Raw genomic sequence first — 16,727 nt, forward strand, 5'->3', positions numbered from 1 at the left:
GTGGTCTGTAGTTCTCCTTTTTAGTGGGGTCTTTGTCTGGTTTTGGAGTCAAGGTAATGCTGGCCTCACAGAAAGAGTTTGGAAGTTTTCCTTCCATTTCTGTTTTTTGGAACAGCTTCAAGAGAATAGGTGTTAACTCTTCTTTAAATGTTGGGTAGAATTCCCATGGAAAGCCATCTGGGCCTGGACTCTTGTTTTTTGGGAGATTTTTGATTAATAATTCGATTTCTTTACTGGTTATGGGTCTGTTCAAATTTTCTATTTCTTCCTATTTCAGCTTTGATAGTTTATATATTTCTAGGAATTTGTCTATTTCTTCCAGATTGCCCATTTTATTGGCATATAAGTGCTCATAATATTCTCTTGTTATTGTTTGTATTTATTCTGTGTTGATTTTGATCTCTCCTCTTTCATTCTTGATTTTATTTTTTTGGGCCATATCCCTTTTCTTTTTGATGAAACTGGCTAGGGGTTTATGAATTTTGTTAATTCTTTCACAGAACCAGCTTCTGGTTTCATTGATCTGTTCTACTGTTTTTTTTGGGGGGGGGGGTTGATAGCATTGATTTCTGCTTTAATCTTTATTATTTCCTGTCTTCTGCTGGTTTTGGGTTTTATTTGCTGTTCTTTTCCAGCTCCCTAAGGTGTAAGGTTAGGTTGTTTATCTGAGACCTTCCTTCTTTAGGAAGGCCTGGATTGCTGTATACTTCCTTCTTATGACCACCTTTGCTGCATTCCAGAGGTTTTTGGCTGTGGTATTATAATTTTCATTAGCTTCCATGTACTTTTTAATTTCCTGTTTAACTTCTTGGTTAGCCCATTCATTCTTTAGTAGGATGTTCTTGAGTCTCCACATGTTTGTTACTTTTCCAAATTTTTTCTTGTGGTTGATTTAGAGTTTAATAGAATTGTGGTCTGAAAATATGCATGGTATGATCTCCATCTTTTTGTACTTACTTATGGCTGATATGTGTCCCAGTATGTGATCTATTCTGGAGAATGTTCCATGTGCACTGGAGAAGAACGTATATTCTGCTGCTTTAGGATGAATGTTCTGAATATATCTTTTAAGTCCATCTGGTCTAGTATTTCATTCAAAGCCATTGTTTCCTTGTTGATTTTCTGTTTAGGTTATGTGTCCATTGCTGTGAATGGGGTGTTGAAGTCACCTAGTATTATGGTATTATTATCATTGAGTTTCTTCATGTTTGTGATTAATTGATTTATATATTTGGGTGCCACCACATTTGGAGCTTAAATGTTTACAATTGTTAGATCTTCTTGGTGGATAGACCCCTTAATTGTGATATAATGCCCTTCTGCATCTCTTGATACAGTCTTTATTTTAATGTCTAGATTGTCGGATATAAGTATGGCTACTCTGGCTTTCGTTTTTTGACCATTAGCATGATAGATGGTTCTCCATCCCCTTACTTTCGATCTAAAGGTGTCTTTAGGTCTACAGTGGGTCTCTTGTAAACAGCATATAGATGGATTTTATTCTATTACCCTATGTCTTTTGATGGGAACGTTTAGAGTGAGTACTGAAAGATATGAATTTATTGCCATTATGTTGCCTGTAGAGTTGGAGTTTCTGATAGTGTTCTCTGGTCCTTTCTAGTCATTGCTGCTTTTGTTTTGTTTTTGTTTTGTTTTTTTGGTCTTTTCTCCCCTCAGAGAGTCCCCCTTAAAATTTCTTGCAGGGCTGGTTTAGTGGTCACGAACTCCTTTAATTTTTGTTTGTCTGGGAAACTTTTTATCTCTCCTTCTGTTTTGAATGACATCCTTGTTGGATAAAGAATTCTTGGCTGCATATTTTTCTGATTTAGCACATTGAATATATCCTGCCACTCCTTTCTGGCCTGCCAAATTTCTGTTGGTAGGTCTGCTGCAAACCTCATCTGTCTTCCCATGTAGGTTTAGGACTTTTTTCCCTTGCTGCTTTCATGATTTCCTCCTTGTGTGAGTATTTTGTCAGTTTGACTATGATATGCCTTGTTGATGGTCAGTTTTTGTTGAATCTAATGGGGGTCCTCTGTGCTTCCTGGATTTTGATGTCTGTGTCTTTCCCCAGGTTAGGAAAGTTTTCTGCTATGATTTGCTCATATAACCCTTCTACCCCTATTTCTCTCTCTTCCTCTTCTGTGACCCTTTTGATTCTGATGTTGTTCCTTTTTTAATGAGTGACTAATTTCTCTAATTCTTAAATCGTGGTCTTTTGCCTTAATCTCCCTTTTTTTCCCTGCTTCATTATTCTCTGTACGTTTGTCCTCGCTGATTCTCTGTTTTGCCTCATCCATCCTTGCCGCCACAGCATCCATCTGTGATTGCAGCTCAGTTATAGCATTTTTAATTTCATTCTATTTTTTACTTCTTTTATCTCTGCAGAAAGGGATTCTAATCTATTTTCAACCCCAGCTAGTATTCTTATTATTGTGATTCTAAATTCTGGTTCACACATCTTGCTTGTACTGTGTTGATTAAGTCCCTGGCTGTCATTTCTTCCTATTCTTTCTTTTGGGGTGAATTCCTTCGTTTCATCATTTTGAAGGAAGAAAAGAAATTAATACGGTAAAAAAAATAAAATTAAAAAATTAACACAAAAAAATCAAATAAGTGATGCTAGATCCTAGGTGTATTTTGGTCCGTTTGTTGAAAGGAGCTTGGTATAGTAGAGAAAAAAGGGAAAGATATGAAAAGAAAAAAAAGGAAAAAAATAAGAAAAGAAAAACAGAAAAATAAAATGTTTGAAAATTTGAAAAAGTGAATACACTAAAATATAATAAAATGAAATAATGGAAGTAAAATAGAATGTAAAACATTTATAGAAAAGTGAAAAATATTGTAAAATATTAAAAAAATATTTTTAGTAAAAATGGAAAATAAAAATAAACTTCTTCTGTTTCTGTATTCAAGAATAAGAAAAGAAAAAGAAAAAAATTGAATAGATGGACCAGGGAACAGGCTGAAGATAATTGAAATTACATCGGTTTCCCCTAGAAGTCAAGCTATGAAGCACTTTATAGTCTGTAATTAAGCAGGTGGAGAGACTTGTGTTCCTGTAGCACGAGGTTGGCCAAGTTGGGTGGGGTTTAGTGTAACGGCTCCATTCTCCATTAGATGTCGCTGCTTAGCTTACTGGGGTGGATTGTTGTGGTGCATGTAGGTGTGTATGCGCATGTGTGTGAAGGCTGAGTATGGTGTCACCCAGCTACCCAGACTCTAGTATCAGAACTCTGTGCTCTCCCTGACTGGCAATCGAGCACCCCTCCTTTGTCTCCAGTTCTATCCACTCCCCACTTTTACATTCCATGACCAAGACATTAGGATGCCAGGTGGCATCTCCCTCCTGAGTTTTTTCCAGGTGTGGCTGTATTTCCCAACTCCTCACTTCTGAGGGACTGTGACTTTGACCCATTCTGACCCTCTGGCGGAGCATCTCACTGAGCAATGGCCAGGTGCTCGGCTGCCCCCAGGAACATTCGTGGGACCCTGCTGCTGCTGATTCCCAAACACTGTGGCTGGGTGCCAGCCCGTCCCAGAAAAAGTTCATGTGATTGTACAGCAGTTCTTGACCAGCCAATGTGGTCATTCTCAGGTCCACTGGGATCTTTGCCTATGGGGTGACCACACATCCTCCACCAAATGTCCTCATAGCAGGGGAACCACCTCTCCCTGTGTGGCCTGAGGACCCCTTGGATCTCATTCTCTGTTCCTGGGGATTCGCTGTTCCCATCACAACAGCTCTGGGTATCAAGCTGTGGAGTTTCAGACTCTGTGCTCCCTCTGTTTATAGAGTCTTAGTGGAATTTAAACCCTCTCCTTTCTACTTTCCCCCACTTTTTTTTTTCAGTCCCTTGCGTACTCTTTCTTTTCTCTCCAGCTGCTTTTGGGGGTTGGTGGATGCTTTCCTGTGCTCTCCCCCTGTCTCTATCCTCTCTCCACAAGCAAAAACAGCTCCCTACCCTCCGCTGTTTCTCTCTCCCCCAGTTCACCTCTCCATGCTATGTACCTGCCGAGTTCTGTGGTTCAGGTTGTTCAGATTGTTGTGTTAACCCTCACATCAGTTTTCTAGGTGTACAGTATGGTTTAGTGTTGATCTGGCTGCATTTCAGGGACGAGAGGCCCCAAAAAAACTTCCAGGCTGTTCCGCCATCTTGGCACCCTGTGATTTTCTTAAACAAAGGTTTTGAAGCTTGCTCTAAGCTTTTTTAGTTAGAACCAGAGCAGCCTTTATTTTAGAGCTATTTTTCTCCCCAACGTTGAGGCAATACCCTTTTGAATAGTCTACCTGTTGCTTTGTAAATTAGGAGATTTTCCATTCTGGCTGTTGGGAGCATTGTTCCCACCTCTCTATGAGCTCTGTGTATTGTTTCCTATGATCATTTTGCATCTATTTCTTTCCCTGGCCTTGGGTAGACTTAAGTGGACCCTTCTGCAGCTTATAAGAACTCTCTTTGTAGTCTCCTCTTTGGTATCCTGCCTGGCAAATTCTAGCTGCTTTGACCTTTCCAGACCTTTCCAGCCCCATCTTCCCAGGTCAACTCATGGACTCTGAATGGGTCTCCTTCTCTGTGCTGCTGCCTGGAAACTCTCAAGGTAGTAAGCTGGAGAAATCATTTTGTTTCTCCTTTTTTTTAGGGACCACTGTTCTTCATTACTTGACATCCATCTAAGGTCTGAAAGCCTTTTTAATAAATTACACATTTTATACATTTGTAAAAAGTAATTTCAGATGAAAAGTGAAATCTGACTTCTGGTACTCCATCTTGTCCAGAAGTGGAACTTAGATTTCAATTTTATAATTATTGTAGTTATATTTTCACAGAACTGTGTTTTTATGTTCATTTAACAGTTTCTTTTTTTTTTTTTATTAAAAAAAATTTTTTTAATGTTTATTTCTTGAGAGAGAGACAGAGTGTGAGTGGGGGGAGGGGCAGAGAGAGAAGGAGACACAGAATCCAAAGCAGGCTCCAGGCTCCAAGCTGTCAGCACAGAGCTCAGTGCGGGCCTTGAACTCAGAAACTGCGAGATCATGACCTGAGCTGAAGTCGGACACTGAACCGACTGAGCCACCCAGGTGCCCCAACAGTTGCTTTTTTCTTTACAATTTAAGTACTATATTAGAGTTAAAAGGTATGTTTATTTTAAAAGTGGATCACTAAAGAAACAATATTATATGTGATTTAAACTTAGTTTGCTTTACAGATTAGAAATTCTGCTTTCTTTTGGAAACATGCATATTATCAAATTCACTCTTGTTTTGTTTTTTTTCAAATTCATCTTAATACCTTTTTTTTTTTTTTTTTTTTTTTTTAGAGAGAGAGAGAGAAGGGGGGGGTGAGTAGGGAAGGGCAGAGGAATAGAGATAATTTTGATTGGCTCTATGCTCAGCCAGAGCCCAACCTGGGGCTCAATCCCATGACCCTGAGGGTCATGACCTGGGCTGAAATCAAGAGTTGGATGCTTGACTGAGCCACCCAGGCACCCTTCGTTTTAATACATTTTTAAGAATGTGTTTTTTTATGTGCATTATTTAGTTATTTAACTGTAAGTGAATTTATGAGGTTTGTTTCATTCCACATTTAAGAAACAGTACTTCAAAGGTATACTCACATAGTTTTATTTTTACATTGTATGTTAAAATTATTTTAGTGTAAGCTTTAAAAATATTGATTTCATCCATAAGTTCAAATACTCAAAACATAGTAGGAATTTCATTATTTAGGTAATTGTTTTAATGTTAATGACTTTAATATACTGTAACAAATTTTTCTTACAGGTCAGGGGACTGATTTTGGATGGCTCTTCGGAGTTAATCCAAGAAGGTCTCAAGAGTGGCTTTCTTCATCCACTTTCTGAAAAATGGAACAAGTGTAGTGAGCCCATTACTTTACCACTTGATACCTGCAATTTGTCAGAATTATGTGCAATGGCAAAGCATTTGCCTTCTCTGAATGAAATGGAACTGCAGGCATTACAATTGACGGAAGAGGATATGTCTGTTACAGAACAGGATTTATTTTCACGGATTGTTGAAAACAACTCTAGCTTTACAAAAATTATTACGTTAATGGGACAGAAATACCTGGTGCCACCAAAAAGCAGTTTTCTTTTGTCTGACATTTCTTGCATGCATCCACTTCTGAACTGTAAGTAATTATGCTATTAGAAAAATACAATTTTTCTGTGGCATTAAAAGTCAAGAGCTAGTCTGAATGCTGAATGAGGGTCAACATTTTATGAGGATAGGGTAAACACTTCATTTTCTCTGTGTAATTTTTGTTTAAAAATTTTAAAAGTGCTGAGTTTGGGTTTAAAAAATTAAAAAAAATTAAAAAATAAGAATTATGAACAAAGCATCAAAAAGTAGTTAGTCCCCATGAGAGCAAACACAGTTGCTGCTCTGTACTTTGGAATTCAGGATACATTTGGTTTTGGCCAAACAATTTTATTTAAAATTAAAAAAAAAAATTAAAAAATTTTTTTTGGAGAGAGAATGTGGGTAGGAGAGGGTCACAGAGAGAGGGAGACACAGAATCCAAAGCAGGCTCCAGGCTCTGAGCTGTCAGCACAGAGACCAACGTGGGCTTGAGCCTACAAACCATGAGATCATGACCAGAGCTGAAGTCAGGTGCTTAACCAACTGAGCCACCTAGGCACCCCTAAACAATTTTATTTAACTTTTCTTTATAGCAAATTAGAAACACTTCAGATATGAATATTTACACCCTAACCTTTTAGGGTTACATATTAAGCTAATGTTCACATTTATTATCTAAAATTTCTTGAAATATCTTCCTGTATAATGTTAACACAATTTAAAGATTGAAGTCCACAGCTGAATTTGGATTTAGATTCTGAAGCTTAACTGTTAGTCTTTGGGCTAATAAAAAGAGCCTTGGTTTCCTAGTTTATAAAATGGGTATGATAATAACCTACTTCTGAAAGTCATTTTGAGGATTAAGTGAATTAATCTGCATCAATTGCTTATGTCAGGGACTTATATGTATTTAATAAATTGTTACTATTACAATCTAAGAGATGAGGTAGGAAAGAAATATTTAAATTTGCTATTTATTGTTATTTGGGCATTTAATAGCAACATTTTAAGGTATTAATTGACATAGTTCATTGAGGAAAAGCTTCTTTTAATTGCTATCAAGCCATGTTACATATGAGTGGTTATTCATGTCACAGATTCTTCAGGGTAGATGACAGGATAATAAATTAATGGGAAATTATGCTATGTTTGAATGCTGTTTTCCATTCTTTTTGATATTTGTCACTCTAATAGTTTGAAAACTGTTACTTCCTCATTTTAATTTGCACTGTTTTGATTATGTATGAAATTCTAGATTTACCAAAATATAGCTATGTTTATAAAAGCTATGTTTATAAAAGGACAGCTCTTCCTTACAGTAAAATTCCAATTAATAAATGTGGGTAGACTGATAGAACTAGAAAGTTTCTATCTGGCAAACACCTTAGTAATTGGATGTCAAAGTGGTAGGTGAAAAGATAAGACATGGGATATTTGCACGGTCTGAAAATATCTCCTTACATGATATTTATTAATTACAAAGGGAAAACTGGAGAAACTTGGTAGACAGCACTTTAACCAAGTGATTAAAGTTAGTATCACCAATAATGAGACATTTTGACATCTCTTATTTCCTGATTACTTTGGTAATACTCTTGCCAAAAATTAATAACTAAATTTAATCATGAGGAAGTACCAAACCCAAATTAGGAGACATTCTATAAGATAACTGGCCAGTAGCCTTCAAAATGTCGGTAATAAATGACAAAAAAAGACAGGAACTTTTCCTGAGTGGAAGAGATTGAGGACACATGGCAACTAGATGCAATGTGTGATCCTGGTTTGGATCCTGGGCCAGAAAAAGGCAATTGTAGACAATTGGGGAAGTTATATTATGGTGGGCATATCAGGTTTAAGATAAATTATTTCAAAAGAAAGTTTAAAAAAAGTAAAGCAAAAAACCCAAAAAACCCCAAAAAACTAACCCCTCCTACATTTGAAAGGACCATATTAACATGGCTACAAAGATTTATAGGGCATTTACAGATGATTGGTATCTAACTAAGTGAGCTGTAGTTATTTTCAGGTAGTCTTTGAATAAATAGCAATAGGTGAAATTATGTTAAAATTCTAGCTGTACTAAATTATAAGGGAAATTTAATTTTTCTAGGTTAAATTATTCTATTTGAATAAATGCTACAAATCCTTTTGTTGCATTCCATTATATTTGTATCTGTAGTAAATGCACTTTTAATTTTTATTTATTTATTTTTTAATGTTTATTTTTGAGAGAGACACACACAGAGTGTGAGTGGGGGAGGGGCAGAGAGAGAGGGAGACACAGGATCTGAAGCAAGTTCCAGGCTCCAAACTGTCAGCACAGAGCCTGACTCGGGGTGGCTCAAACTCACGGAACGTGAGATCATGACCTGAGCTGAAGTCAGACACTTAACTGACTGAGCCACCCAGGCGCCCCATTCCACTTTAGTTTTTAAAGTGATCATCTATGGAAGGTACTTTCTGAAATACCTTGTGTGTTTGTTTTCAGGTAGGAAAACATATGATGTAATTGTGATAGATCCACCATGGCAGAACAAATCAGTTAAAAGGAGTAACAGGTAAGAATAAACAAATTAACCTATTAGATGTGGTTTCTAAAAGATATTGTCCTTTGTAAATTCTAGTTACATATGCCAAAAGCATTATTTTGAGATAAAGTTTGTCTGAAACTACTAAAATATTTTCATTTAAATTTTGTTTATTTTTAAAAATATTTATGTGTCTGTGTACATATGTTTGTATGTATTTATTTAGAGAGCACACGTGAGCCTGGGAGGGACAGAGGGAGAGGGAGAGAGAGAATCTTATGCAGGCTCCAGGCCCAGTGTGGTGGCTCAACTCAGGGCTTGAGCCAAAATCAAGAGTCAGATGCTTAACCGACTGAGCCACCCAAGTGCCCCTTTTCACTTAAATTTTTAATTTCCCTAAATAGGTAATTCTCTTGGATTAGAACTATGTATAGGTAAAATAAAAGTGTCACAAGTGATATACTTATTAATGACTGAGGTTACTGACTGAACTAGTTCATGGATATTTCTATAACACCAAATGGCAACATTTTTGCCTTCTTTGATATCAAATTTTTAACTTTGGAAATATGTACCAAAATATGGGCATACCTTGTTTTATTGTGCTTCACTTTGTTGTGCTTTGCAGTTATTGCCTTTTTTTTTTTTTTTTTTTTTTTAAATTGTAGGTTTTTGGCAACCCTGCATTCAGCAAGTCTTTGGCATCATTTTTCCAATAGTATTTGCTCATTTTGTGTCTCTCTGTCACATTTTGCCATATCTCAGACTTCTTCATTATATTTGTTATGGTGATCTGTGATCAGTGATTAACTCACTGAAAACTCAGATGATGGTTACATTTTTTAGCAATGAAATATGTATGTTGTTTTTTAAGAAATATTGCTGTTGCATACTTAGTTGATGAGTGTAGTATAAGCATAACCCAAAATTAATTTGAGTCACTTTTTTAAAGTGATATTAGCTTTGTTGTGGTGGTCTGGAACTGAACCTGCAGTATCTCTGAGGTATGCTTGTATAGTTTTCCTCAGTATCTGCTATGAATGAATTTGTCTACCCTATCTTTAACTTTTTTACTTTGTCAGCTTTTTTGTATGTCATCTCTTAGAGTAATCAGTTTAATTACTAAGAGGACATTTCCTTTTTTTTTTTTTAATGTTTATTTTTGAGAGAGGGAGGGGGAGCGGCAGAGAGAGAGGGAGACAGAATCTGAAGCAGGCTCCAAGCTCTGAGTGGTCAGCACAGGTCCCCATGAAGGGCTTGAACTCACAGACCACGAGATCATGACCTGAGCCGAAGTTGAACGTGTAACCGACTGAGCCAGCCAAGTGCCTCTTCTTTTTCTTTTTTTTATTTATTTTGAGCGGGGGGGAGGAGCAGAGAGAGAGAGAGAGAGACAAGGAGAGAGAATCCCGAGCAGGCTCCATGCTGTCAGCACAGAGCCCAGTGCAGGGCTCCATCTCACAAACTGTAAGGCACCACCTGAGCCAAACTGAAGAGTCTGCTTAATGGACTGAGCCACCCAGGTGCCTCGAGGACATTTCCTTTTAATAGTTTTTTTTTTAAACTTTAAGTTTTCCTCTCTTATACTAGTGAATATCTTCAGTTATATTTCCTCTGAATGTTCAGGTCTAGACTTGAACACTTCCTATTACCTTGACTTAAACTTCATGTGAAATTTCTTTATCTCCACAATTATCTCCAGTTTTCTTGTCGTTTTTTGTTTATGAGCTGGGATATTTTTCTCTTAAAGTTGCAAGAATCATACAGAGTATTCTTGTATCCTCTATGTGTGTGTTTGTATGTAGATATCTATACATAATTTTTTCTAAGCCATTTGAAAATAAATTAAGAGAAAAAGTAAGTTACTCTGAAATATTTCATTCTATATTTCCTAAAAACAAAGAAATTCTCACATGTAATCATAATGCAATTGTCAAAATAGGTAATTAACATTGATATAGTACTGTTACTGATATAGCACTAGTATCTCATATATAGACCTTATTCAGGTTATCAGTTATCTCGGAAATTTTTGGCAAAATAAAATCCTGGATCATGCCTTATATTCAGTTGTCGTGTCTCTTTAGTATCCTTTAATTTGGAAGTTCCTGAGTCTTTTCTCAGGAACTTTTCTCAGGTGTTTCAGGAAATTGACATTTAAAATTTTTTTTTATTTTTTATGTTTATTTTTGAGAGAGAGACAGAGCATGAGCAGGGGAGAGACAGAAAGAGAGGGAGACACAGAATCTGAAGCAGGCTCCAGGCTCTGAGCTGTCAGCACAGAGCCTGATTTGAGACTGGAACTCATGAACCGTGAGACCATGACCTGAGCTGAAGTTTGATGCTTAACCCAAGTGAGCTATCCAGGCATCCTGGCAATTGACATTTTTGAAAGTAGCAATAAAAAAGTAATACAGCATCCATTGATGAGTCTTGCCCAAATCACTTATTTTTAAGGTAGTTGCTAAATGGTGATTGTACATGTGTGGGCTCATTTTTGGGCTCTCTATTCTGTTTTGTTGATGTACGTGTGTTTCTTTGTACCATTATCGTACATTTAATATACTTTGAAATCAGTACGATCTTCCTGCTTTGTTCTTAAGACCACTTTTGCTATTTAGGGTTTTTGTAGTTCCATACAAATTTTAGGATTCTTTGTTCTAGTTGTTAAAAATGCCATTGGTATTTTGATAGGGGTTGCGTTAAATCTGTAGATTGCTTTGTGTAGTATGGACATTCTCATGATACTAATTCTTCGAGTCCGTGAGCACAGTGTATATTTCCATTTATTTGTCTTGTCTTCAGTTTTTTCCATCTATGTCTTACACTTTTCAAGAGTACAGGTCTTTCACTTCTTTGGTTAAATTTTTTCCTAGGTATTTTATTCTTTTTGGTGCAATTGTAAATGGGATTGTTTTCTTAACTTCTCTTTCTGATAGCTCATTATTAGTGTACATAAATGCAATGGGTTAGATTTCTGTATGTTCATTTGGTATTGTGTGATTTTCCTGAATTATTTTATTAGTTTTAATAGTTTTTCAGTGGAGCCTTATGGTTTTCTCTAGATGATTATTATGTCATCTGCAAGTAGTGATAGTTCTACTTATTCTTTTTCAATTTGGATGCCTTTAATTTTTTTTTTCTTACCTAATTGATGTGGCTAGGATTGCCAATACTATGCTGAATAAGTGGTGAGAATGGGTATCCTTGTCTTGCTCCTAATCTTGGAGGAAATGCTTTCAGCTTTTCACCACTCAGTATGATTTTCCCTGAGGGTTTATCACATATGGCCTTTATTATACTTGGTGTGTTCTTTCTGTATCCACTTTTTTAGGGTTTTTATCATAAATGGATGTTGTATATGTCAATGCTTTTTTTGCATCTATTGAGGTGATCATATTTTATCTTTAATTTTGTTAATGTGGTACATTATATTGGTAAATTCCACTGGGTCATTGTGTATGATCCTTTTAACATGTTGATTTTGATTTACTAATATTTTGAAGAGGATTTTTGCATCTGTGTTTATTGGGGATATTGGCCTGTAATTTTCTTTTTTAGTGGTATCTTTGTCTGATTCTGGTATTGGTGTTCTGCTGGCCTTGTAAAATGAGTTTAGAAGAATTTCTTCCTCTTCAATTTTTTGGAATAATTTGAGAAGAATAGTTACTAACTCCTCTTTAAATGTTTAGTAGATATCATATATGAAGCAATGTGGTCTTGGACTTTTGTTTTCTGGGAATTTTTAAATTACTGATCCAATTTCATTACTTGTAATTGGTATATTCGGATGTTCTATTTCTCTGTGATTCAGTCTTGTAAGGTTGTGTGTTTCCAGGAACTTATGCATTTCTTCAATGTTTTCCATTTTGTTGGCACATAATTTTTTTTAGTACTCTTCTGTGATACATAGTCTCCTACGTATTTCTGTGGTTTCAGTTGTAACTTCTCTTTCATTTTTGATTTTATTCATGTGAGCCCTTTCTTTTTTCTTGATGAGTCTGACTAGGGTTTTTCAATTTTAACTTTTTAAAGAACCAGATTTTAGTTTCATTGATTTCTTCCTCCTCCTCCTCCTGCTCCCCTTCTTCTTGTTCTTGTTCTTGTTCTTCTTCTTCTTCTTGTTCTTCTTCTTCTTCTTTAGTTTCTATTTCAGTTATGCCACTATAATCTTTTTTTTTTTTTTTTTTAATTTCCAGTCTAAACTTTGTTATTTCCTTTTTTCTACTAACTTTAGGCTTTGTTCTTATTTTTCTAGTTTAGGTTATATTGTTTATTTGGGATTTTTCTTCTTTCTTCTTTTTCTTTTTTCTGCTACAAGCTGCTTTATTGCTCCTTCTTTCTACATCTCATGTCAGCTGTTGCTCGTGGCCTGGGACCAGCCTGAGTGTCACTACCCAGCAGGCCAACCATACAGACTATCCACAACTTCCCTTCCTTTCTGGAAAGCAAGAAACCTCATTTATGCCTCCACATGCCAGCTTCAAGAGGTCTGACACACAGCTGTCACAGTGTCCTTTTGGGAAAACAGTTTATTCTCCCTAGCCTCAACTGAAAGCCCCTTTTCATTTTAGTACATGTTTACTCCAAATTACAGAATTCTCAGTTATCAATAAGTATAGTAATTTGGTTTCCTAATTATTAGACTTGTAAACTTAAAAATTCTTCCTTCCCAAACACCCAAGTACCCTACAGCTAAACCTCAGGGATTTTTCTTGTTTCCTTAGGTAGGTTTGTATCACTATGAACGTCTCTCTTAGGACTGCTTTTGCTGCAATTTTGGAAAGTTGCAAAAAGATGGAAAAGTGTTTCCATTTTCTTTTCCTCTCCTCTCTCCTCTCCTCTCCTCTCCTCTCCTCTCCTCTCCTCTCCTCTCCTTTCTTTTCTTTTCTATTTCTTTTTTTAATTTTGGAGAGAGAGTGCAATTGGGGGAGGGGGCAGAGGGAGAGAAAGAGAATCTTAAGCAGATGGGCCCAATTCCATGACCCTGAGATCATGACCTGAGCTGAAATCAAGAGTTGGACACTTAACTAAGCCACCCAGGCACCCTGTGTGTTTCTATTTTCATTTGTCTCAAAGTATTTTTTGATTTCCTCTTTGATTTGTTTGTTTACTCATTGGTTGTTCAGTAACAGTTTTTACTGTTTTACTGAACAGTTGTTCAGTAACAGTCTCCACATGTTTATGGTTTTTTTTTAGTTTTTGTCTTATAAATGATTTCTAGTTTCATACTATTGTGGTTGGAAAAGATGCTCCATGTCTTTTTAAACTTATTGAGACTTGTTTTGTGGCCTACCACATGATCTGTTCTAAAGAATGTTCCATGTGCCATTAAAAAAAAATGTGCATTCTGCAGTTTTGGGGTGAATTGTGCTGTATATATTTATTACATCCATCTGGTGTAGTGTGTTGTTTAAGGGCAATATTTCCTTATTGATTTTCTATCTGGATGATGTATCCATTGATGTAAGTGGGGTATTGAAGTCCCCTATTATTATTGTATTAACGTCAATTTCTTCCTTTAGGTCTTTTAATACTTGCTTTAAATATTTAGATGCTACTGTGTTGGGCTTATAAATATTTGTAACTGTTGTATCATCTTCTTGGATTGGCTCCTTTGTCATTATGTAATGCTCTTCTTTATCTTTTGTTGTAAAGTTTATTTTGTCTGATATGAGTATTGGTACTTCAGCCTTCATTTTGGTTTTATTTGCATAGAGTACCTTTTTCCATCACTTTATGTTTTTAGTCTATATGTGACTTTAGATGTGAAGTGAGTTTCTTCCAGACAGCATATAGATGGATCTTATTTTTTTAGCCATTAAGCTTCCCTATGTCTTTTGACTGGAACATTTTAGTCCATTTTATTTAAAGTAATTATTGATTGGTATGTATTTACTGACATCTTAATTGTTTTTTGGTTGTTTTTTTAGTTCTTCTGTGTTTCTTTGTCCTTCCTTTGGTCTCTTCCCTTGTGATTTTATGGTTTTCTTTAGAGTTATGTTTGGGTTCTTTTGTCTTTATGTTTTGTATATCTGTTGTTTCTGTTTTTGACATCATATTTTACATCTTTTTAAATTTTGTATCCCTTAACTACTTATTGTAGCTATAGTTGAGTTTAAGTTTTTAAAAAATGTTTATTTTTATTTAAAAAAAATTTTTTTTAACGTTTATTTATTTTTGAGACAGAGAGAGACAGAGCATGAATGGGGGAGGGTCAGAGAGAGGGAGACACAGAATCCGAAACAGGCTCCAGGCTCCGAGCTGTCAGCACAGAGCCCGACGTGGGGCTCGAACCCACGGACCGTGAGATCATGACCTGAGCCGAAGTCGGCCGCTCAACCGACCGAGCCACCCAGGCGCCCCCAAAAATGTTTATTTTTGAGAGAAGGAGAGTATGTGTGCATACATGTGCATGTGCAAGTTGAGGAGGGGCAGAGAGAGAGGGAGAAAGAGGATCTGAAGCAGGGTTTGCACTGATAGCAGAGAGCCCTATGCAGGGCTCAAACTCACGAACTGTGAGATCATGACCTGAGCCAAAATCGGATGCTTAATCGGATGCTTAATCGACTGAGCCACCCAGGTGCCCAAGTTTACTTTTTTTGTCTTTATCCTAAAACTAGCTTTTTAATTGGTTCATCTACTGCTGCCTTTACTATAGTTTTTGCCTTTATGAGTGAGATTTTTTTCTTTCATATATTTCCCTATTTTTAGTCATGGTACTTTATTTTCTGCTTGAAGAAGATCTTTTAACATTTCTTGTAAGGCTGGTTTAGGATGAATTCCTTTAGTTTTTGCTTGTCTGGGAAACCCTTTATCTCTCTTTCAATTCTGAATGACAGCCTTGCTGGGTATTTTTGGTTGTAAGTTTTACCTTTTCAGCACTTTAAATATATCCTGGTACTCCCTCTGGCTTGCAAAGTTTTTGCTGAAAAATGAGATGATCAGGGTGCCTGGGTGGTTCATTTGGTTTAGTGTAGTGTCTGATTCTTGATTTTTGCTCAGGTCGTGATCCCAGGGCCATGGGATCTATCCCTGCATCAGGCTCTGTACAGAGCATGGAGCCTGCTCGAGATTCTCTCTTTCTCTCAGTCCCTCTCCCCAGCTTGTGTGTGTGCTCTCTCTTTCTTTCTCTCTCTAAAGTAAAAATAAAATGAGCTGATCATCTTACGTAGTTTTCCTCATTTATTACTATTGGTTTTTTTATTGCTGCTTTCAACATTCTCTCATTAACTTTTGCTATTTTATTATTTATAATATGTCTTGTTGGAGCTCTTTGGGCCCATTTTATTAGGGGCTCTTTATGTTTTCTGCATTTGGTATGTATTTCCTTTCCCAAGTTAGGGAAGTTTTCAGGCATTATTTCTTCAAATTTTCTGGCAGTTTTCCTCTCTCTTTTCCTTCTGGGACCCATATAATGAGAATGTTGTATGCTTGTTGTTCCAGAGGGCCCTTAAAACTATCCTCCTTAAAAAAATCTTCTTTGCCTTTCTCATTGTATAATTTCAACTGTTCTCTCTTCCAGATTGCTGATTCATCCTTCTCTCTTATGTAATTTGCTTTTGGTTCTTTTTAGTGTATTTTTCATTTCAGTTATTCCTCAGCTCTGATTGGTTCTTTTTTAATATTTTCTTTCTCTTTGTTGAAGTTCTCACTGTGTTCTTCCATTTTTCTCCTGTATTTGGTGAGCATCTTTATGACCATTACTTTGAACTCTTTATCAGGTAAATTACTTGTCTTCTTTTCTTTAGGTTTTCCTTTTTTCTGGTGTTTGGAATGTATTTCTCTGTCTCATTTTGTTTGACTTTCTGTGTGTGTTTGTATGAATTAGCTAAAAGAGCTAACTTTCTTGGTATTGAAGGAGTGGCCTTGTGTAGGACTGCCTGCTGTGTAGGCAGTGTGCCCGATGACTTTGGCAGGCTGGCTAGAGCTGGAGTGGGCATGGCTTGGAGGTCCTGGGACATGTGCTGTGGCTACCTCTGTGGAAATGGTGGAGCTGGAGTGGGTGTAGGCTGGGTATGTCCTATGTGGATGTGCTATGCTGGGCTGCCTTTGTGGAATGGCTGGATTTGGCATAGGCCCATTGGGTTCTGGAG

General features: G+C 36.6%; 1 protein-coding gene across 2 annotated transcripts in view; it reads left to right on the forward strand.

The window, feature by feature from the left end:
* Positions 1–16,727, forward strand: part of METTL4 (methyltransferase 4, N6-adenosine) — a 51,387-nt gene that overhangs the window by 16,621 nt on the left and 18,039 nt on the right. For both annotated transcript variants that reach the window (XM_019418353.2, XM_019418354.2), the window contains exons 4-5: positions 5,783–6,152; positions 8,592–8,661. In XM_019418353.2, the coding sequence (XP_019273898.2) occupies positions 5,783–6,152; positions 8,592–8,661 (440 nt within the window). The remainder of the gene's footprint in view (positions 1–5,782; positions 6,153–8,591; positions 8,662–16,727) is intronic.

The sequence above is a fragment of the Panthera pardus genome, unplaced genomic scaffold (assembly GCF_024362965.1).
Source record: "Panthera pardus isolate Hobbes unplaced genomic scaffold, ASM2436296v1 HiC_scaffold_15, whole genome shotgun sequence".
Lineage (NCBI taxonomy): Eukaryota > Metazoa > Chordata > Mammalia > Carnivora > Felidae > Panthera > Panthera pardus.